Source organism: Pristis pectinata, chromosome 8 (assembly GCF_009764475.1).
Source record: "Pristis pectinata isolate sPriPec2 chromosome 8, sPriPec2.1.pri, whole genome shotgun sequence".
Taxonomy (NCBI): Eukaryota; Metazoa; Chordata; class Chondrichthyes; order Rhinopristiformes; family Pristidae; genus Pristis; species Pristis pectinata.
The window spans coordinates 50,161,343-50,184,344 of record NC_067412.1 but is presented as its reverse complement, the minus strand read 5'-3'; the positions used below and the strand labels follow the sequence as shown (position 1 = coordinate 50,184,344).

The 23,002-nt window shown below is 43.0% G+C and overlaps 1 protein-coding gene across 1 annotated transcript in view; it reads right to left on the bottom strand.

The window, feature by feature from the left end:
• Positions 1–22,775, bottom strand: part of LOC127573524 (sodium- and chloride-dependent neutral and basic amino acid transporter B(0+)-like) — a 66,898-nt gene extending 44,123 nt beyond the window's left edge. Inside the window, exons 1-3 of the mRNA XM_052021832.1 lie at positions 22,639–22,775; positions 12,417–12,570; positions 6,635–6,766 (exon numbers count right to left, since the gene is read on the bottom strand). Of these exons, the coding sequence (XP_051877792.1) occupies positions 6,635–6,766; positions 12,417–12,570; positions 22,639–22,758 (406 nt within the window). The 5' untranslated portion in view covers positions 22,759–22,775. The remainder of the gene's footprint in view (positions 1–6,634; positions 6,767–12,416; positions 12,571–22,638) is intronic.
• Between the last annotated feature and the right edge of the window lie 227 nt (positions 22,776–23,002).

Here is a 23,002-nt window from a genome sequence, read left to right as displayed (position 1 = left end):
AAACCCACTACATTGCAAACATGGAATTCTTCTCTCACTCATGCTTTCTTCCTCCCTCCCTCCCTTGCTCCAGGGTGTGGTGATCATTGTGCTATACGTACTTGTCCTTTCTGTGGCAACCATTAAATCAACTGTTTTTAAAGGCCAATCACCATTTGATTGGGCTGGCCCAAGTTCCAAGTGAGTGGGCCATGTCCCACCAAGCCCATCCACAGCTATGCTCCTGTTAAAGATTTACCCAGAACTAATCATGGACAAACAACTAATGGAAGGGTGATATTACAAAAACATTCTCATCTGCAATGCTGGTCTATTGTTGGTCACACGCTGGTTATTGCTGTGAAGCCCAGCATTCCCTGCTTATCCCTAAATGCTCATAAGAAAGTGTTGGAGGGTCACCTGCTGCTTGAACTGCAGCTTTTCTTCTGGTGAAAGTCCTCCAACAATGCTGTTGGGTAGGGATTTTCATGATATGGACTCATTGATCATTGATATAGTTTCAATCAGGATGATATGTGACTTGGAGAGGAAACTGCATATGATGATGTTCCCATGTGTTGGCTACCTTATCCTCCTCAGTGGTAGAAATTGCAGGTTTGGGAGGTAATATTGGAGTACCCAAGATGAATAACTGCAATGCATTTTGTGGACGATACATACTGCAACCAACTGTTATTTGCAGAAGTGATGGTGTTGGATGGGGTGCGAATCAAGTGGAATTGTATCCTGGGTAGTGTCGAATGTCTAAAATGTTGCTGGAGTAGCACTCATTCTATCACAAGAACATGTTATCACACTTCCAACTTGTGTCTTGTCGCTGGAAAGGTCAAGGATACCCAACCACAGATCTTGCACTATAAAATTTATCTGGCTGGTCCAATTGAGTTTCTAGTCTTCTGGTGACCCCAGGATATTGAAAGGGGTTTGGCAATGGTAATGTTATTGAATGTTAAGTGTGGATTTTTAAGCAATCTCTTTAGATGTCTGAAATCCTGGACCATCATCCTGTCCCCAGGATAGTACATTCAAACACACCTGATCATCCTCCTTCATCCCTAAATTGACTCAGTTCTTATTTATATACAAGATCACACCTCACACAGTGACCGATAGGATATCTGCTGAGTTGTTAACCTTGTAAGCATCTGGCCTCTTTCATGCCTGATTTTGCATAGTTTTCAGTAAAGATAGAAGCCTATCAATCCAACACTTCCTGCTCTGCACGTGGTGGAACACTTTCTTTGCTTTGTTAGCTAACTTTCTTTCCCAGTTCCATTTGATCTTTTGCAGCCAGTTCTGCCTCAGTAATGCAGGCTATTTGACTTCAACAAGGCAGGATCCAATTATCATTTCTGTACTTCACTGAAACTTGAATCTTTCCTGTAGCAGGAATCCATCTCCTGCAAATGACAGGAGGTGAATTGTGATAGCTGCAAGGGACACGTTATTAGTATCTCCTCATATGTGTGTTGTGAAACTAGTGACACAAATACCCCATGTTCACTGATTTTCCTGCCATGTCTATCTGGAGCTAAATCCTATCTCCGCTCTCTTGAGTTGTGTAGATGGGTCAATCCAAATTGCTCTTCCCCTGGTTTAATGTGTTTTGCATACTCTCTGTAAGTGATCTATTTTTCTACCTTTCTTGATGAAATCTACAGGAAATACTTTGGTACTTCCCCTGCCTGTTTGTGTCACATGACAATTGTTTGAGAAACTTGCTTCTGAGAACCCCGTGTTTGCTGATGAAGTAGAAGAAACCCATTTTGTGTTTTGGCACTTGGGTTGCCTCCTGTTGCTGTATAGAATCTTTCAACGGCTCCACTGGTTGGATCAGAATGGCATGTTAACTCCTCGGTATCCTTGCAGACAAGTTCCAAGGCTAGTGCAATATCACAGGTGGACTTAAAAGTCAAATCCTTTTGTGACATCAGGCACTTGTGATAAGCTTCTGCTTGGAAACCACAGACAAACTAATCTCAAAGGGCTTTATCTAAAGAATGCACCAACATCACAAGAACCTGGCAGATGTTTCAATGCAATGTTGTCATCAGCAAAAGGTTCTACTTCCTCTAAGTGCCAACTCTGAAATCTGAAACATTCTACAGAATTGGCTTGGGCTTAAAATACTTTGACAGTGTTTCAATAAGTTCTGTTTAAGACAAAACCACCAATTTATTTGGTGCAACTGCATTTTTGAGAAGTTCAAGATCTACAGCGACCAAAATAGTGAGACTTATTCTTTGTCTTTTTGAATATTTATGTTCCTTTCCTCCTTGATGCCACACTCAGTCAAACGCTGCCTTGAGGCCAGGGGCCACTCATTCTTACCTCACTTCACATCTGAAGTGACGTGCTTGGACAAAAGCTAAGTTGAAGTTTGGAGCTGGGTGATCTGGGGAAAACCCAGACTGAGGGTTAATGGCCAGGTGATTGGGAGTAGGCATCACTTGATATCACTTCAAATCAATGAATACCATCCATTCCATAATCCCTCTGATCCTCTAAATAAATTATCCTACTGTTTGCAATGTACTGTACTGTATATCCATGCCTTGTTTGCCCTCTCCAAATGCATTATTTCATACTTCTCAGGATTTAATTTCATTTGCCAATTTTATGGCCAACTCATCACTTCCCTGATTGTTTTTGCAGCCTGGAAATGTCTTCCTTACTTTTAATCATACTGGAACCTTAATATTTAATTCAAAATAATTTATCTATGAAAAGCAAGGAGCCTCATCTAGCACTCTGCACAACCCACTGTACACAGTCCTTCAGTCACTTGCATTCTAGCCAACTATTGACCTTTGTATTCTCCCACTGTATAATCTTCTAATGCAAATTGCCACTTTCACCTGGGTCCCAAGGACTTTTACTCTCCTGATCAATCTGCCAGGTGGGACTATGTCCCAAGCTAAAAATTCAGTTAAGTTGATCAGACACAATCTTCCCTAATCAAATACATTCTGACTGACCTTGATTAAGCTGTGCCTCTCTAATGCCAATTTATGAGGAGATAACAAACTGGGGGTGCTGCATGTAGCACAAATGGATTTTAGGATGCACTTGACGAGTTTCACTTGACTGATTAATCGGAACAGTGGAAGTTCATTGGATCCGAGGGAAAGTAAGACTTTAGGTATTAATGAACATCGCAGCAGTACTTAGAGGATATTCCTGGGGGAATGTCCAGAGAAGTTATATGGGTAAAGTTTATAAATAAGAAGGGAGTGATCACTTTAACGGGATTGTACTATAGGACCCCCAGTGGTCAGCTGGAATCAGAGGAGCAAATATGTAGGGAGATCACAGATAGTTGTTGGAATAATAAGGTTGTAATAGTAGGTGATTTTAACCTCCCTAATATTGACTGGGACTGTAATAGTGCTAAGGTATTGGACAGGATGGAATTTAAGTGCGCCAAAGAAAGTTTTCTCAAGCGATATGGAGATGGCCCTACTTGGGAAATGAGGCTGGTTCAGGTGTCACTGGGGGAGCACTTTGGGACCGTGACTGGTCCCAAAGTGTGCCAAAGTCACTGGGGGAGCACTTTGGGACTAGTTTTAAGATAGTTATGGGAAAAGACGGGACTGGTTCACAAATTAAAGTCCTAAATTGGAGCAAAGTTAATTTTGAAGGCATTTAGACAGGAACTTGCAAAGATACATTGGGAGAGATTGTTAGCAGGTAAAGGGATGTCTGGCAAGTGGGAGGCTTTTAAAAGTGAGATAGGAGAGTTCGGGGCCAACATGTTCCTGTTAGAGTGAAGAGCAAGGCTGGCAGGATTTGGGAACCTTAGTTGATGAGGGATAGATAGTCAGGGTCTGGTCAGGAAAAAGGAGGCATATGTCAGATATAGATATCTGGGATCAAGTGAGTTCCTTGAGGATAAGGGATAAGGAATGTAGGAGTACACTTAAGAAGAAAATCAGGAGGCTAAAAAAGGGACATAACTTATCCTTGGCAGATAAGGTAAAGAAGAATACCTAGATAATCCTGAAACAAATCATTATTATAAAAGAGGAGGTGTTAGTGGTCTTGAGGTGCATAAGGATGGATAAATTCCTGGGGTCTGACCAAGTGTATCCTGGGATGTTTTGGGAAGCCAGGGAAGAAATTGCTGGGGCCCTGGCAGAGATTTTTGTATCTTCCTTAGCCACATGTGAGGTACCAAAAGTCTGGAGGGTGGCTAATGTTGTCCCTTTATTTAAGAAGGGCTGCAAGGACAAGCCAGGGAACTACACACCAGTGAGCCTAACATCAGTGGTGGGTAAGTTATTGGAGGGAATTTTGAAGATCTGCCTGAATTTGTAAAGGCAAAGACTGATTAGGGATTGTCAGCATGGCTTTGTGTCTCAGGGATTTGATTCAGTTTTTTGAAAAGGTGACCAAGGGGATTGAGCAGGGTGGTGGATGTTGTCTACATGGACTTCAGTTAGGCTTTTGACAAGGTCCCACATAGTAGGCTGGTCCATAAAACGAGATTACATGGGATCCAGGGTGGAGCTAGCCAATTGGATACAAAATTAGCTTGGTGGTAGGAGTTAGAGGGTGGTAGTGGGGGATTGTTTTTCAGATTGGAGGCCTGTGACCAGTTGTGTGCTGCAGCAACCTGTGCTGGGTTCACTGTTGTTTGTCATCTATAATAACAATCTGGATGAATATGTAAGTGGCATGATTAGAAAGTCTGCAGATGACACAAAAATGGTGGTGTGGTGGGCAATGAAAAGGGCTGTCTATGGTAACAAAAGGATCTAGATCAACTAGGAGAGTGGGCAAAGGAATGGTAGATGGAATTTAACTCAGACAAGTGCAAAGTGATGCTTCTTGGGAAGTTAAGCCAGGACAGGTCATACATAGTGAATGACATGGCCCTGGGAAGTGTTGTAGAACAGAGGGATCTAGGAGTATAAGTATATCATTCCACAAAAGTGGCAGCATGGTTGACAAGGTGGTGAAGAAGGCATCTGGCACTCTTGCCTTCATCGGACAGAGCATTGAATACAAGAGTTGGGGTGTCATGTACAGTTGTACAAGACGTTGGTAAGATGACACCTAGAATATTGTGTGCAGTTCTGGTTGCCATACTAAAGAAAGGATGTGATTAACTTAGAGAGGGTTCAGAACAGATTCACAAGGACGTTGCCTGGACTTGACAGTTTGAGTTATAAGGGGAGGCTGGATAGGCTGGGACAGTTTTCCCTGGAGTGAAGGAGGATAAGGGGTGATCTTATAGAGGTTTATAAAATCATGAAGGGCATAGATAAGGTGAACAGTCACAGTCCTTTTCCCAAGGTAAGGGAATTTAAAACTAGAAGGTATAGGTGTAAGGTGAAAGGGAAAAGATTTAAAGACTACCTGAGGGGCAAGTTTTTCACACGGGGTGGTGGGTATATGGAACAAGCTGCCAGAAGAAACAATTACAATGTTTAAAGGACATTTAGACAGGTTCTTGGATAGGAAAGGCTTAGAGATGTGAGCCAAATGCAGGTAAATGGGCCTCGTTCAAGAAGGCACCTTGGCTGCCATAGACGAGTAAGGCCGAATGGCCTGGTTCTGTGCTGTATAACTCCATAACTCCATGAAGTGTGAGAAAGCAAAGGGTACTGGAGGATTGTATGCACTGTGATTCTTCAGAGTTATGCATGAGATTCCTTCCTTCTAGACCTATTACCAATGCCCAACTAATTGGCCTACTATTATTCAGCCGATCCCATTATCCCTTTGCAAACAGCAGTATCACATCAGCAATCTTCCAGCACCATACCCCTTGCCAGACAATATTGGAGAAAAATAGTCAGACATTGTGCTTTTTCCTCCAAGAGCCTGGGATACACTTTATCTGATTCTGGTGTTTTATCCACTTTTAAAGATGCCAGAGTCCATAATATGTCCTCTCTCTTTAAAAGAGCAAATGATGAGTGTGTTTCTTCATGTTGAATAGTTTACAATTGGGGAATATAGGGTCAGGATAAAGACTCAGCCACTCAGGACTGAGATGAGGAGACATTTCTTTATATAGAGCATTGAAACTCTTTGGAATTCTTTACCCCAGAGAAGTGTAGTTGCTCAGCCATTTAGTACATTCAAGGTGAAGCTTGCAGGGTTTGGACCTTAATGGAAATAGTAGTTATGGAGATTGGGAGTTAAAGTGAATGAGATAGAAGATTAACAGAGCAAGCATGAGCGCCTACTCCAATTTTAGTTCTCTTGTTATATGCTTACAGCTTTGTGAATATCTTGACAATTTAGCCTGTTAAGACTTTAGAAGTTGTATTCCAGAGTGGAATCAGTTCAAGATATGATTTGACACAGTCAATAACTATTAAAACGTACCTGTTGCCTCATGCTGACCTCTCCAGAGGCCTTGCAAGATCCCAGAGTGATGCTTTGGAAGAGAACCTCAATTATTTGAAGAGGGATTAGTATCTGACTAAATGTGGAACAAGGAAAATAAACATTTCACTGGTTGTATCTGAAAAATGTAGGACAAATCAGAATGCAGACAGTAGTTAGCAGGTGTGACTTAATCATCATCTGATTAAGATAATGTACAAATACATTCACACAAACCACCCTCTGTCAATCGCGTATAATGTTATTTAAACTGTGTTACTGGATAAACATTAACCTTGTAGCATTGGCACGGCTTTCCACACCGCAACAGGTCCAAGGCTGGCAAACTGCCCAAAGGATGACTCCAAGAAAAACATCGGCATCCCAGCGAATGCCAGCATGAGTGTGTAGGGAATAAGAAATGCACCTGGAAAATATAATAAAAGAAAGGTGAAACGGATTGCATGGTTCTTAATAAATAAATAACATTTATTGATATTAGACAAATGAACAGCCTTTTTTATATTAACGCAGGAGCTAAATATTTCTTACGCCAGTAAAAAAACTGCAGTTTGCAAAGTCAGAAAGCATGAAAACAAAACAGAAAAACCACATCAACATTCATGCACTTTTAGAACATAGATCAGTACAGCACAGTATGGGCCTTTCAGCCCACAATGTTGTGCTAACCTATATAAATACCTGATCCATAGTCAATCTAACCCTTCCCTCCTACACAGCCTATAACCCTCTGATTTTCTTATATCCATATGCCTATCTAAGAATCTTTTAAATTCCCCTGTATCAGCCTCTGTGTAATAAAAAAATCTAGCTCTGACATCTCTCCTAAACTTTCCTCCTCTGACCTTAAACTGATGTCTTCTGGTATTGGCCATTGCCGCCCTGGGGAAAAGGTGCTGGCTGTCCACTCTATCTATGCCCCTAATAATCTTATACACCTCTATCAAGTCGCCTCTCATCCTGCATCGCTCCAGAGAGAAAAGCCCTAGCTCATTCAACCTTTCCTCATATGACATGTTCTCCAATCCTTGTACTCCACCTTCAAGTTTATTCTTCCAAAGTGTATCACTTCGCACTTTTCCCGATTGAACTCCATCTGCCACTTCTCCACCCAACTTTGTGCTCTTTGTGATTTTTATAAATGACTTGGATGAGGAAGTGGAGAGGTAGGTTAGTATCCTGTCTATATCCCGTTGTAACCTATGACAACCTTCTACACTATCCACAACACCTTCAACCTTCATGTCATCTGTAAACTTACTAACCCACCTCTCCAATTCCTCATCCAAGTCATTTATAAAAATCACAAAGAGCAGGGGTCCCTGTGGAATACCACTAGTCATCGACCTCCAGACAGAATATTCTCCATCTACTACCACCCTCTGCCTTCTGTGGGCAAGCCAATTCCGAATCCATGCAGCCAAGTCTCCATGGATTCCATGCCTCATGACTTTCTGGATGACCCTACCATGGGGAACCTTGTCAAATACCTTAATAAAGTCCACATGCATCACATCCACCGCTCTACCTTCATCAATTTGTTTTGTCACATCCTTGAAAAACTCAATAGGCTTGTCAGGCATGACTTGTCCCTCACAAAGCCATGCTGACTATCCCTAATAAGACTATGCTTCTCCAAATGCTTATAAATTCTGTCCCTAAGAATCGTCTCCAATAGCTTGCCCAGTGACATAAGACTCACTGGTCTATAATTCCCAGGATTATCCCTATTAGCTTTCTTGAACAAGGGAACAACATTTGCCATCCTCCAATCTTCTGGTACCACTCCTGTGGACAGGGAGGAAGCAAATATCATCGTCAATATCTCAGCAATCTCTTCCCTCACTTCCTATAGTAACCTGGGATATATCCCGTCTGGCCCTGGGGACTTATCTATCCTAATGTTTTTCAGAAACTCCAACACTGCCTCTTTCTATACTCAATATGTTCCAGCACATTAGCCTGTTCGACGCTGACCTCACATTCGTCAAAGTCACTCTCCCTAGTAAACACTGAAACAAAGTATTTGTTAAGGATCTTCCCTACCTCCTCTGCCTGAGGCACATTTTTCCCCTTTATCCCTGAGTGGTCCTACCCTCACTCTAGTCATCCTCCTGTTCTTCACGTACATGTAGAACACCTTGGTATTTTCCTTAATTCTACTCGCTAAGGCCTTCTTATGTCCTATTCTAGATCTCCTAAGTCCCTTCTTAAGCTCTTTCCTGGCTACCTTATAATTCTCAAGAGCCCTGCCTGATTTTTGCTTCCTAGACCTTAAGTATGCTTCCTTCTTCCTCTTGACTAAAAGTTTCACCTCTCTTGTCAACCATAGTTCCTTTACCCTACCATCTTTTCCCTGTCTCAGACGGACAAACCTATCCAGAACCCTATGCAAGTGTTCCCTACACAACCTCCACATTTCCCTCTGAACATCTGTTGCAAATTTACGCTCCCAAGTTCCTGCCTAATACTACCATGATTAGCCGTCCCCCAATTAAAAACTTTCCCATATCGTCTGCTCCTATCCTTGTCCATGGCTATGCTAAAGGTCAGGGAGTTGTGGTCACTATCTCTGAAACTGCTCACCCATTTTCTTGTTGCATACTCCTAGCATCCAGTTCCTTGCTGATCAGTCTCCTGGTACCTGACATAAATCCCATTGCAGACCCTCCAACAAAGTCTTAATAATATGATTATAGAATCCATTCACATTTCATGGTTTGCACACACTGCCAGCTATGAAATCACAACTAAAGGGAGTGACAGCAGCAGCAAATGTGACTTGGTCAAGCAGCATGGCACAACATTGTGAGGACCGAGCTCCATGCCTACTAAGGCTACACTGTGGGAAGAGATGGAAAGGGAGGAAGATGTAATCTACCTTTTGGCTACAGTAAATCCTCCTGGCACACACATGAAGACATTGGGAGATGACAATTCAAGTCCTATTTGTGGCAGGGTATGAAATATCAATGACCAAATACATGATCAAATGCTAACTCCACTCCTGGACTCACATGCTATTCAATGGTCCGCATCACTTACCTATCAACAATCTCTATCAACCAACACTCATTCTTAACAAACCAACATCCTCACCATTGACTCTGTCTACTCTTCCCGCTGCCTCGGGAAAGCAGTTAACATAATCAAGGACCCCTCTCACCCTGGTTATTCTGTCTTCTCCCCTCTCTCAATGGACAGAAGATACAAAAGCCTGAGAGAACGAACCACCAGACTCAAGGGCGGACCTCTCATCCTTTAAAAGATGAACTCTTGATCTCCTAATCTACCACATGTGGCCCTTGCACTTTATTTGTCTACCTGCAGTGCACCTTCTCTTTGCACTCCACCATGAAACCAACATGCTATCATGGTCCTCAGAGCACATGGTCCAACACTGGAAGCTGCAGATGAGGTAATGGAAGGCTTCTATTCCATCCTTGAAAAAAACATGGTCCACGTCCCAGAAGGAGATAAACTGATTCTCTCTTCGACTTCAACGCCAAGTTGGGAAAAGATCCAACCTCAAGCAGATGTGATTGGCAAGAAAGGAATAGGGAAAGCTCCTCTTCCTGCCACAGGAAAAGGTATTGCTATAGTCCTCCTCAATTATCTCCCTCCAGTAGCCAAAGAGCTGCTCTAGATGGACGAAATCCACCCAAACTGCAGGTGCTGACATTCACAGCATGGCAACTGCAAGAGAAATGCAGCAACCACCACTTGTGGCCTTTTTTTAACCTCAAAAGACATTGACTGCATTGAGCATCCATCTAAAATTTGGCTGCTTCCTAAAATTTGTCTCCATTTTACATATGTTTCATGATGGCATGCAGGCCATAATCTGAAAAACAGACCCAAAACAGAGCCAATCTCAGTGCAGACTTCTGTCAAGCAATACCGTATCATTTTTTCCACACTTTTCCCTGTCTTTCTTACCTTGGTGCTGTACCTCACTCTAAGCTTCCTGCTGGAATGGAACTAATCTACAGAATTAATGGGCAAGTATCTAGATGTACTTTGCAGCTACACGTTTGGAGGCTGAGCTCCTTGTCATCATTGACTTGTTCACTGAAGTGTATGGGAAGATGAACAAAGGTCCTCTATCAACATGCACCCACTGAGAAACGCTGCTTTCCATACATGGTGTAACCTGGTAAATATGGATCACTCCCCATCTCTCAGGAGCCACCTCTCAGCAAAGGCAGACATTGATGATGAAATTCATCATCTTCTTCACTTAGTCAGCATAGCATTTGGCTGACTGAAAAAAGATCTGAGAACCTGAAGACCAAGGCCTCAAACCAGGCACAAAATTTATGGTCTACTGGACAGCAGAGTCTCTGCCTTCCTGTATGCTTCTGAGACCTAGATTACTGACAACAGGCACCTCAAGGCCCTAGAGAGATGCTGCAAATGCTGTCTCCTCCAAATCCATTAAAGGATAAATTAACTCATATCAGCATCCTCTTCCGGGCCAGCATTCTGAGCACTGAAGTCCTAGTTAAACTCAGTCAGCTACTTTGAGCAGACTACATCATTCGCCTGACCAACACCAGATTCTGAAACAGGCATCCTACTCCCAGTCACATCACATGAAGAGATTTCAAGGTGGCTAGAGGAAAAGATTCAATTCAGAGCCTCTTTGAAAAAGTGAACTATCTACATTGAGCCCTGAAAATGCTCAAGGTTGAAAACAAGAAGTCAGGATGACACTGAGAACATCGTCCATGGAAACCCAAAATAAATGTTGGAACGAGCACACCACCTCACAAACTATCCACATTGTCATCCCATCAGTCATCTTTACCCCATCTGTGGAAAGTGTCTGCCTCATCAGCCACCTCAGAATCCACAGAACCGGAACAGAGCAAGTTGTCAAACCAGGGGCGGGCCTAACAAGTGAAGATATGCTAATGTCCTGGACAATGTGTTAGTCATTGTAACTCACTTTATAAATGTACACAAAAAGATTATGTGTGAAAATGTGATACAGATACAGATTTCACCCAGACAAAAGGCACTCGTGCTTAGATTTTGAAGCCTTAATGCATGTTTTAGACAGTTGTTGGGGATGCCTGAAAAATGTGGTTAGCTTGTACTGTTTGCACTGAGGATGCAGCCTGTTGTCCTACTAAGCACAATGTTCAATTCTTACACTAAGGAATATTCAGGAAATCATAAGACAACTAAGAAACATAGGGTTGAAGAATGCTCATACAAATACAAGATGAATCTCATCACTTTAAACTAGAAGCTATTTGTAAAATATGCTCTTGACATGTAGGTGACTTTGGCAATGTGGTCTTTATTGTTTCTGCTGTTTCTGATGGGTGCAATTTTGCAAAAGAGGTTTAATTGCAATATGCAATGGCCAATGGAACAAAGACTTATTTTAAAAAAAGCACAATGCAAAGTCTGTCCATGTTAAAATGGACTTACAATTAAAATTTCAGTACATTTGCAATGTTTTATTATGCAAAGCTAAGGATGACAATGAGAACATAGACATGTCTCCAATTGGGAAAACAGAAAAGAAAGTTTATTTCTTGTGATGACCACAATTTCTACATGGTGGCAGGAAACAGACATTCAGAACTTGGATTGTTTTTAATTTCTGAAGATTTATTTTTTTAAAAATCCATTTTGCTCCATCCAGATACATCCAGCTGCTACCAATCTACAGAAAATACTGAGAATACTCAGCAGGTCAAACCACATTTGTGGGAAGAGAAGCAGAGTTAACGTTTCAGGTTGAAGGCCCAATGTCTCTTCATACAGATGTGGTTTGACCTGCTGAATATTTCCAGAATTTTCTGTTTTTGTTTTAGATTTCTGGTATTGCAGTTTTTTTGATTTTCATGAAGCTAGTGGTGTACAAAAGAAACATATACGTGTATAAGGCCTTGTCTGGGATAAACGTGGACTGTTTAGAAGATGAACTTTGCAATAATGGGTTCCATGCCCAATTGAATTTCGCATTCTTTATAAATTATTAAAATTGTTTCTTTTATTTTTGACTTTTCCTCTGTCATGTTTTGGATTCTCCACAGTACCTCCTCCATTTCTGTACGCCAGGTAAGGGAACCTCCAGACATTACCCAGACCCACAGCTGAGCCAATCACTGAGAGCAGGTAGTCAGTCTTCGAGGACCAGTTGCCTCGCTCCAGATTCTCGTCGCTTTCACCCACATGTCCATCGGTGGCAGCCTGGGAGAGAAAGAGGAAATAGCTAACCCCAACATTAGACATCATCAGACTGGAACTTGTTAAAATGTACAATTTTCACCCATTGACTAAACATTTTTGCTTTGAATTTAATCAGCAGTGCTTAATTTTCATGCACAAATAACACATAAGAGACATCTAATGCAAGAATTCAAGGAGTAGCACAAAAATCATTAGAATTAGTGCCCATTACAAAACTGACCAAGGCTTTCCCATGTGCTATTCTCCATTGCACAGAAAATGTTTTCCTGTCATAATATGCTGACTAATGACCTCTTCTTCAAGCATGTGCACAGATTTCATGGGCTTTTTGTGATTCGTACAGTTCAGCTGTGAAGGCATCGTGTTTTTTCTGCCATTTAAAGACACACCACTGACATCTGAGCCACCTTCAGAAATCAGGTCAGGCTATGGAAGCACCATCTAAAGGCTACAATGAGTTACTTTTGTTGCATTCAACAGCTGAAATACTCATGCATTGGTCAGCCTCAGCGGTAGATGCCACCTATTATATGAGCAATCAAATGGTGATGACTGACTACGGATGGTGGGTTATCCAGAGACCACCTTATTCAGGGAGACACATGCATGCCCATTAAAGAAAATGCTATTCCCACAGAGTCTTCAGATGTCTCAACTAGTCTTCACTGGCTTAGGTTTTCAAAGATATTTATAATGGTCATAGATAGGGTCAAAGTCAAAGTTGAGTTTATTGTCATATGCACAAGTACACGTATGCACAGGTACAATGAAAAACTTACTGGCAGCAGCATCACAGGCACATAGCATCATATAAGCAGCATTCACAAGAAAAAATATAAATTAACCATAAATTATACATACTTTTTACAAGAAAGAACACAATTAGAACAAAAAAAAGTCCATTTAATGCTAAGTGATCAAAGTGGTTATAGTGTTGCTAAACTGTATTGATAGGGGACTCGATAGTCAGGGAAACAGATGGGAGGTTCTGTGGCAGTGAGCATGAATCCCGGATGGTACATTGCCTCCCAGGTGCCAGGGTCTGGGATGTCACTGATCGGGTCCACAGGATTCTAGAGCGGGAGGGAGAACAGCCAGAAGTCGTGGTTCATGTTGGTACCAATGACATAGGTAGGAAGAGGGATGAGGTCCTGAAAAGTGAGTTTAGGGAGCTAGGCAGAAGGCTGAAGAACAGGACCTCAAGGGTAGCAATCTCAGGATTGCTGCCAGTGCCACGGGATAGTGAAGGTAGGAATAGGAGGAGATAGCAAATAAATGCATGGCTAACAAGTTGGTGCAGGAGGGAGGGTTTTAGATTTTTGGATCATTGGGATATCTTCTGGGGAAGGTGGGATCTGTACAGAGAGGACGGGTTATACCTGAACCTGAGGGGGGCCAATATCCTTGCAGCCAGGTTTGCTAGGGTGGTTCAGGAGGGTTTAAACTAGATTGCGAGGGGGAAGGGAACTGGAGGAGTAGGTCAGAGGAAGAAGGGGATGGGAAAAGGTCAGATCTAACATGTAGAGAGGCTTTGAGGAAGGAGAAGTAGAGTACAGGCTATAAAAGTAGTAAGGTGGATGGGCTAAAGAGCATTTACTTAAATGCAAGAAGCATCAGGAATAAAGGAGATGAACTGAGAGCTTGGATAAGTACACAGGACTACGATATTGTGGCTATTACGGAGACATGGCTGACATCAGGGCAGGAATGGATATTGAATATTCCTGGTTTTCAGTGTTTTAAAAGGGACAGGGAGGGGGGGAGAAGAGGAGGAGGGGTGACAATACTGGTCAGGGGCACTGTTACAGCTGCAGAAAGGGTGGATAATGTAGAAGGATCCTCTCTAGAGTCAATATGGGTGGAAGTTAGGAACAAGAAAGGAGCAGTTACCCTCCTGTGAGTATTCTATAGGCCCCTGGTAGCTGTAGGGATACTGAGGAGCAGATTGAGAGGCAGTTTTTGAAAAGATGCAAAAATAACAGGGTTATTATAATGGGAGACTCCAACTTTCCAAATATTGATTGGCACCTACTTAGTGCCAAAGGTTAAGATGGGGCGGAGTTTGTTAAGTGTGTCCAGGACGGATTCCTGACACAGTATGTTGACAGGCCGACTAGAGGGAATGCCATATTAGATCTAGTTTTAGGTAATGAACCAGGACAGGTGGTAGATCTATTGGTGGGTGAGCATTTGGGGGATAGTGACCATTGCTCCATAACCTTTAGAATTGTCATGGACAGGGATAGGAGTAAAGAGGACGGGAAGATATTTAATTGGGAAATGGCGAATGATGAGGCTATAAGGCTGGAACTTGGGAGTGTAAATTGAGATGACATTTTTGAAGGGAAATGTACTATGGAGATGTGGTCGATGTGCAGGGATCTGTTGCAGGATGTTAGGGATAAATTTGTCCTGGTGAGGCAGAGAAGGAATGGCAGAGTGAAGGAACTGTGGGTGATGAGAGAGGTGGAACAACTAGTTAGGAAGAAGAAGGCAGCATACATAAGGTGTAAGCAGCAAGAATCAGACAAGGCTCGTGAGGAGTATAGAGTAGCTAGGCCATGTGGATTCAGAATTAGCTTGCCTGTAGAAAGCAGAGGGTTGTGGTGGAGGGAGTGCATTCAGATTGGAGGGCTGTGACTAGTGGTGTCCCACAGGGATTGGTTCTGGGACCTCTACTTTTTGTGATATTTATTAATGACATAGATGAGGGTGTGGAAGTGTGGGTTAGCAAGTTTGCAGATGACACAAAGATCAGTGATGTTGTGGATAGTGTGGAGGGCTGTCGAAGCTTACAGAGGGATATTGATAGGATGCAGAGCTGGGCTGACAAGTGGCAGATGGAGTTCAATCCAGAGAAATGTGAGGTAGTACACTTTGGAAGGACAAACTCCAAGGCAGAGTACAAGGTAAATGGCAGGATTTTGGGCAGCGTAGAGGACCAGAGGGATCTGGGGGTTCATATCCACATATCACTGAAATTCGCCTCACAGGTAGATAGGGTAGTTAAGAAAGCTTATGGGATGTTAGCTTTCATAAGTCGTGGGATCGAGTTTAAGAGCCATGAGGTAATGATGCAGTTCTACAAAACTCTGGTTAGACCACACTTGGAGTATTGTGTCCAGTTCTGGTCGCCTCATTATGGGAAGGATGTGGAAGCAATTGGAAAGGGTGCAGAGGAGATTTACCAGGATGCTGCCTGGATTGGAGAGTATGGATTATGAGGAGAGACTAAAGGAGCTAGGGCTTTACTCTTTGGAGAAAAGGAGGATGAGGGGAGACATGATAGAGGTATACAAGATATTAAGAGGAATAGATAGAGTGGACAGCCAGCGCCTCTTTCCCAGGGCACCAATGCTCAAAACAAGAGGACATGGCTTTAAGGTAATGGGTGGGAAGTTCAAGGGAGATGTCAGAGGGAGGTTTTTCACCCAGAGAGCGGTTGGTGCATGGAATGCGCTGCCTGGGGTGGTGGTGGAGGCTGATACATTGGTCAAGTTCAAGAGATTGTTAGATTAGCATATGGAGGAATTTAAGATAGAGGGATATGTGGGAGGAAGGGGTTAGATAGTGTTAGGTGTGATTTGAAGGGCGGCACAACATGGTCGGCTGAAGGACCTGTATTGTGCTGTATTGTTCTATGGTTCTATCATTCAATGATTTGGGTTGTGCTGGTTGAATGGTTGAAGGAAAGTTCTTGAACCTGGTGGTGTGGGACTTCAGGCTTCTGTATCTCCTGCCTGATGGTAGCTGCGAGAAAATGGCATGGCCAGGATGGTGGGGATCATTGATGATGAGGCAGCACCTCCTGTAGGTACTACCGATGGTGGGGAGGGATGTGCCCATGATGTATTGGGCTGAGCCCATACTCTCTGCAGCTTCTTACATTCCTGCACATTCAAATTGCTGTACCAGACAATGATGCAACCAGTCAAGATACTTTCAACAGTAAACCTGTAGAAACTTGTTAGATGGTTTGGTGACAGTCCAAACCACAGTGCAAGAGGAGTTCTATTTTAATTAAATGTATACCTTTCTTTTCAACAATCTTTTTAAACTTTCATGACCTCAAGTGATGAGTATATATGGATATTTGGGGAAATACAGAGGTTTTCCCAGAATGTAACTGTAAGAGGAGACTGGAACAGCCCAAGCCATATCTGACAGTGATGAAAGAGTACATTATTTGAGCAAAGCTTCGCAGATAAAGTTTCTGCGTGAGGGAAATAATGGTAAACAATTAGAGAACTATCATGGAATCATAGAAACAAACAGCACAGAAATTAGTCCATTCAGCCTAACTTGTCCATTCTGACCACGATATCTATACACACTAATCCCTCTCCCGCATTAGACTGATATCCCTCTATGCCTTTCCAATGGAAGAACCTGTCCAAATACCTTTTAAACATTGTAACTGCCTCCACTCCCTCCTCTGGCAGCTCATTCCAGATATTTACCACCCTTTGTGTGAAAAACTTACCTCTCAGATCTCCTTTATTTTTTCCCTCTCACCTTAAACCTGTGCTCACTAGTTCTAGACTCCCTTTCTCTGGAATGAAGGTTCTAATTATCTATCCTATTTATGCCCTTCATAATTTTATAAACTTCTATAAGGGCACCTTCAGCCTCCTACGTTGCAGTGAGAACAGATCTAGCCTCTCCAATCTCTCCTTATGACTACCACCTTCTGTAGTGTGAAAGGTCATGGCTATCACGTGACACCATTGAGCGCTGGTCGAAAGCGACACCACTGTCAATCAAGGTCTGGCTCCACCCACTCATTAATGCACACTCTTGACCATTGGTTCCTGTACACGCCTTTTGTACCTGGCCATGACCTATTGGACCTGAACTGGCTCCACCCAGCTCTTCAGCACTACAAAGAATGTCACATGTGCGTGGTTCTCTCTCTTTTGATTGCTGCAGGAGTCAAAACCACGCCAAAGGGACCATTGGTAAGAGTGTGCACTTCCACAGGGGTTTAGGAGCATCCTAAGTAGATTCCCGGTAGCGTAGAGCCGATGCTTGTCCAGATCAGGGTGTTCAGGCATCGTATTGTGTTTTCCCTGATCATTTGTAACCCGTTCACTGTGTGTGTGTGTGTGTGTGTGTGTGTGCGTGTGCGTGCGTGCGCACACGCGCACACGCACACTTCACCCCGTTGCAACTTCCCCCACATTTCGCGATCACACGTGTGCATGTGTGCGAGTGTGCATCCATTCCCATTCATTCTGTTCCCGCGTTTGTCTTTGTGATTAAATCATTTTTCAAAAACTCCAAAGACTGTGTCCAGAGTCCTCTACCTTTGAGACCCCAAAGAACCTTTTCTCACAACACCTTCCATTCCAGGCAACTTCCCAATGAATTTCTTCTGCACTCTCCCTATGGCTACCACAAACTTCTTGTAGTGTGGTAATCAAAATTGCGCACAATACTCCAAAGGCAGTCTAGCTAATGTTTTGTACAGCTGCAACATGGCATCCCAACTCATACTCAATAGCTCAGCCCTGAAGGCAAGAATACCAAATGCTTTTTTACTGCTCTATTCAACTACATTACCACTTTCAGGGAACTATGGATTTACAGCACAAAGTCTCTCTGCAAGTCACCACTCGTAAAGTCCCTGCCATTTACTGTACACGTCCTACCAGAATTTGACCTCCCAAATGCATTACTTCGCACTTGTCTGGATTAAATTCAACCTGCCATTGCTCTGTCCAAATTTCCAACTGATCTATCTCTTGCTGTTCCTTTAAATGACTTTCTTCACTATCTACAACTCCACCAATGTTCATGTCATCTGTAAACTTTCTAATCATGCCCCTATGTTTTCATCCATCATTTATATATTTTGCAAACAACAAAGGTCCCAGCACTCATCCCTGCAGTACACCACTTGTTACAGATTTCCAGTCAGAGAAACAACATCGACCACTCCCCCTGCCTCCTATCACCCAGGAAATTTTGCATCCAGTTTGCCAACATGCCTTGTGTCCCTTGTACCTTAACCTTCTGGACCAGCCTACCATGCTGGACCTTGGCAAAAGCCTTACTAAAGTCCACATCTATTACTTTGCTTCCATCAATTTTCTCAGTTACCTCACCATTTTGACCTGATCAGTCCCTGCCTTTCCAAGTGAACATAAATCCTGTCCCTCACAATCTTCTCCAACAACTTCTCTATCATTGATGTAAGGCTCACTGGCCTGTATGTTCCAGGCTTACCCCTACTGAACAAGAGGACAGCATTATCTATGCTCTAGTCCTCCGGTACTTCACCTGTAGCAAACAAAGACGCAAAACTCTCCAACAGAACCTGAGCAATCTCCTCCCTTGCTTTCCTTCAGATCCCAGGACAGATCCCATCAGGTGCTAGGGATTTATCAAGCATTGCAATTGCCACAATATCATCTGGCAGCTCATTTCAGATAACCACCACCCTCTGTGTGAAAAACTTACTCCTCAGATCTCCTTCAAATTTCTCCCCTCTCACCTTAAACCTGTGCCCTCCAGTTGTAGAATCCCATGCCCTGGGAAAAGATTCTATCATATCTATGCCCCTCATAATTTTATAAACCTACATACAGTTACTCCTCTGCCTCCTACATTCCAATGAGAATAGACCCAGCCTATCCAATCTCTCCTTATAACTACAGCCTTCCATTCCAGGCAATCTCTTCTGCTCTTTTTCTATTGCTACCACATGCTTTCCATAGTGTGGCAACCAGAACTGTACACAATACTCAAGGTACTCTCCAACCAATTTTTGTACAACTGTGTTAATGCATCATGTTCCACTTATACAAAACATTGTTTCTTTTCAGGCCATAAAATTTGCAAAATTTGCTGGATTCCCACAAATGTAGGCAGCCATTGACTGCACTCATATGCCTCGAGAGTTCCATTCAATCATCCTGACCATTTTATCAACAAAAAACAGAACATACAGGTCAAGGTGGATTAGGAGGAGTTGCTCTTCATGGCCAGTGCAATGAATCCTGGCAGCATTCACAACATAATTTGTCTTTAGGGAGCATGAGCTGTCCAGCATTTGTAGCTGCCACTACCACAGGGACTGGATCCTGAGAGTAAGATCTCCTTCTCTCCTCCTCTCCTTTCCTGGCTTCTCACTCCTGTGAAATCCCCTCACAGAGCACCTCTAGGTTGAAAGCCACACAAGCACCAGAATCACCGTGGGGTACACAGCAAGTGCCCTCATGTTGTAATACAGGTATCTCCACCTGAGTGAAGCACCTTCCAAGCAGGTGCACAGATTTCATCATTGTGTGCTCTATGCTGCACAGTCTAATGATATGCAGGCAGCAGCATGTTTTGTGGAGAAAGAAGGGTAGGAGGTCCTGGTGACTGAAGCCTTGCAGGGAGGGGAGGTTAGTTGAGAGGTGGAGGCACAGGAGACAGAATCCCCAGATGAAGACCTATGGAGTCATCTAGCAGCAGAGGATGAAAGGGAGGCCACCACTGAGGGATTAGGAAAGGACTTTCTTGTAGAGAAATTTTTCTCATAACTACTCCTCATAGACAGAACTCCAGACTCCTTCCTCCTCCTCCTTCTATATGTTCATATTTTTTTATCTGTTCCCTTGCTGTGAAGCAATCTACTCACACATGGCTTCCCACATGGCAGGAGAGTGCAGTATCCCTTTGCTCCTGGAGGACATTAAGCTGGTCATGGGAGCATCCTTATAGAAACATAGAAAACCTACAGCACATTTCAGGCCCTTTGGCCCACAAAGCTGTGCTGAACATGTCCCTACCTTAGAAATTACTCGGCTTACCCATAGCCCTCTATTTTTCTCAGCTCCATGTACCTATCCAAAAGTGTCTTATAAGACCCTTTCATATCCGATGTCCAGGGAAAACAGCAACCTGCTCACAAGTGCATCTCACAGAACTTGTGCACAAGTGCACAAGTTCTGTGAGAGCCTTGATCAGCTGATGTGTAGCATTTCAGTTCCACAAGGACATGAAACTGCTGCCTGGTGGCATGTTGGCATTCCAATGGAGTGCAAAGCTGCTTCAGTGCAGCAGAGATCAGACTTACAGCTGGATCAGGGTGAGACCACATGGTAGATTCGGGCTTTGTGTGGCTTGCACCTATGGCTTCCATTTGTGCCTACAATGGAACTGAAATTGGCTTCATTAGGCACTGTGGGAGGGGGTTGTCTTCGTCATTACGAGGAAGTGTACACAGCCTACAAAAAGGTACTCGTCATGCCCTGGCTCACATCAATTACTGTGAAAGCAGAGGTGGACTCCCTCATGTTCCTTCTCATCTCATGCATCATGCCGGGTGGGCATGACATGCATTCCACAGGTACCCTCACTAGCCCTGTTGAGAAGGAAGCCTGATCATGCCACTCTCTACATTCCTTCAAGGCAGTACAACTACTTGGACCCTGCCCTCCTCTGGTGACACCCACACCCAGCTACCCATGCTTCCTGCGTAAGTGTCTGCTCAATCGTGATGTGATGTGATTACCACACCACTCTCTGAGCCGGGGCAGTGGAGTGTCAGATGAAATGACGCAGCATGCAGACCCTCGCTTTATCATTCCCCCTCGGTCTTCTTACCTCCATCAGTGTCTCCTCTGGCTGTTCCTGCTCTGTTTGTTCTTTCTTGTCAGAGGGTTAAAGCAGGCATCACAGAATGGAAGAATGGACAGTGTCTACAGCCTCAACAGACATTTGTAGATTGCCACGTATAATAATGGTTAATGGTCAATGCAATTCTCTGAGAATATTAGGGAAATATAAGCAAGAAAATTGACAATGATTTGATTGAGAAAAGAATCCCCAGATCGATCACAGGATCCTGAATCAGCAATTGTTTTGAGAAGCTATTGGTGGCAGTTTAGACACCGTGAAATAAACACAAGTACAGACTGGAACCAAACTGGCATGAGATAAGGGACAAAACACCAATGTAACATTCCCTCAGCTTCACTCAGCAGCAGCCACAAGTTGGGAAGTTACCTTGCTTTCCTAAGACTCGGGATTTAAGATACCTTATAAATTGAAAAGCAACAAGACTAGCTATCAGGTTATAGTGTGACAAGAAACAATGGGTTCACTCTAGGGCATCTCTGATGTCACCTAAGGCTTCAAGAGCAGATAGAAGACTTGCCCATTACTGTGGTAATAAGAGATAACTAGAAGCCTAGGATAAGCCAGTGAAATACCCAAGTGAGACTGTTTGGTCATCAGACCCACCTGGAGAATGAGATCCCTACATGAACCATTGGGAGCAATTAATTCCATGCTCCTCTGCATCTAATTGGCTCAGTACCAATAACTAGGATGTTACATTGTTGGTAAAGTGGAAAATGGAGATGGAAACAACCACTAGTCCAGCTGCAACAGGACAAAGTTAGCCGAAATGGGTCAGACCTGTACTGCACTGTCGATGTGGTACCACCTCACCAGAACACAGAAAGAAGGGAGGATTTAACTCTTTACTGAACTCCAGAATGTACGTAATGCTTGAACCAACATTCAGAAAGTAGGAATCCCAGAGAAAGCTGGGTACCATATCAGAGCCTGATCACCTTATGCATTGACAGGTACTATATAGAGCAGGCTGTGAGGGCTTATTCTGTGTCTTTTCAATTAAGAGTTTGAAAAAAGCTGAGAATACCTATTACCAGTTGTCAATGGTAAGTGTGAATTCAGCACAACAGATTGGTGCACAATAAAGTTTGTGCTGATCTACAAAATTGGCTTGTGAGCATTGTAAAACAGAACAGGTCCTACATTACTAGTTAATTCCAGGAGAGAAACATCTCAACACTATAAATTGTGTCTTTCGCCAATTTTACAATATTTTTTCATGGAAAACTTCTCAGTTTCAGTGCTTTGCACAGCACCCACTTAGCACACTAAAAATATCTAAACCCAAATTTCTAGGCAACTATGTAGTTCTCCAATAATTCACTGGTGGCTTAGAAATACTCTGAACCCCAGCTGACAACTTCAAAAGCCCCCAAATCATCAGCAGCTCTCAGGTTTTTATATGGATTTACTGTCACACCTTCATAAAATACTTACTGTGTCTTCTGGAGGGCCTGTTTGATGGAAATTCTTTGAGAACCCAAATAAAGCCAATACTCTTTTGTCCATTTCAAGACAATGACAAATGATTTCTTTAGTTACTGAGAGTCTGAACATCTGTTTCAATGAGCATATCCTGCAAAAGGGTTCAGGTTAGTTCCAAACAAAGTCCATGACCAGTGCATAGTTCAACAACTCTTTCACATGCAATTTAAAATGAGTTCAGCTCTAGTGATACAGTTCATTGACATCAAAACACACCTGTGTTGATTTACAGTGCCAAACATTTCTATTGCATATTCAAGAAGGCAAGGCCATGCACCTGGAATAGTGTGAATACACCTTCAAAACCAACTTCAGA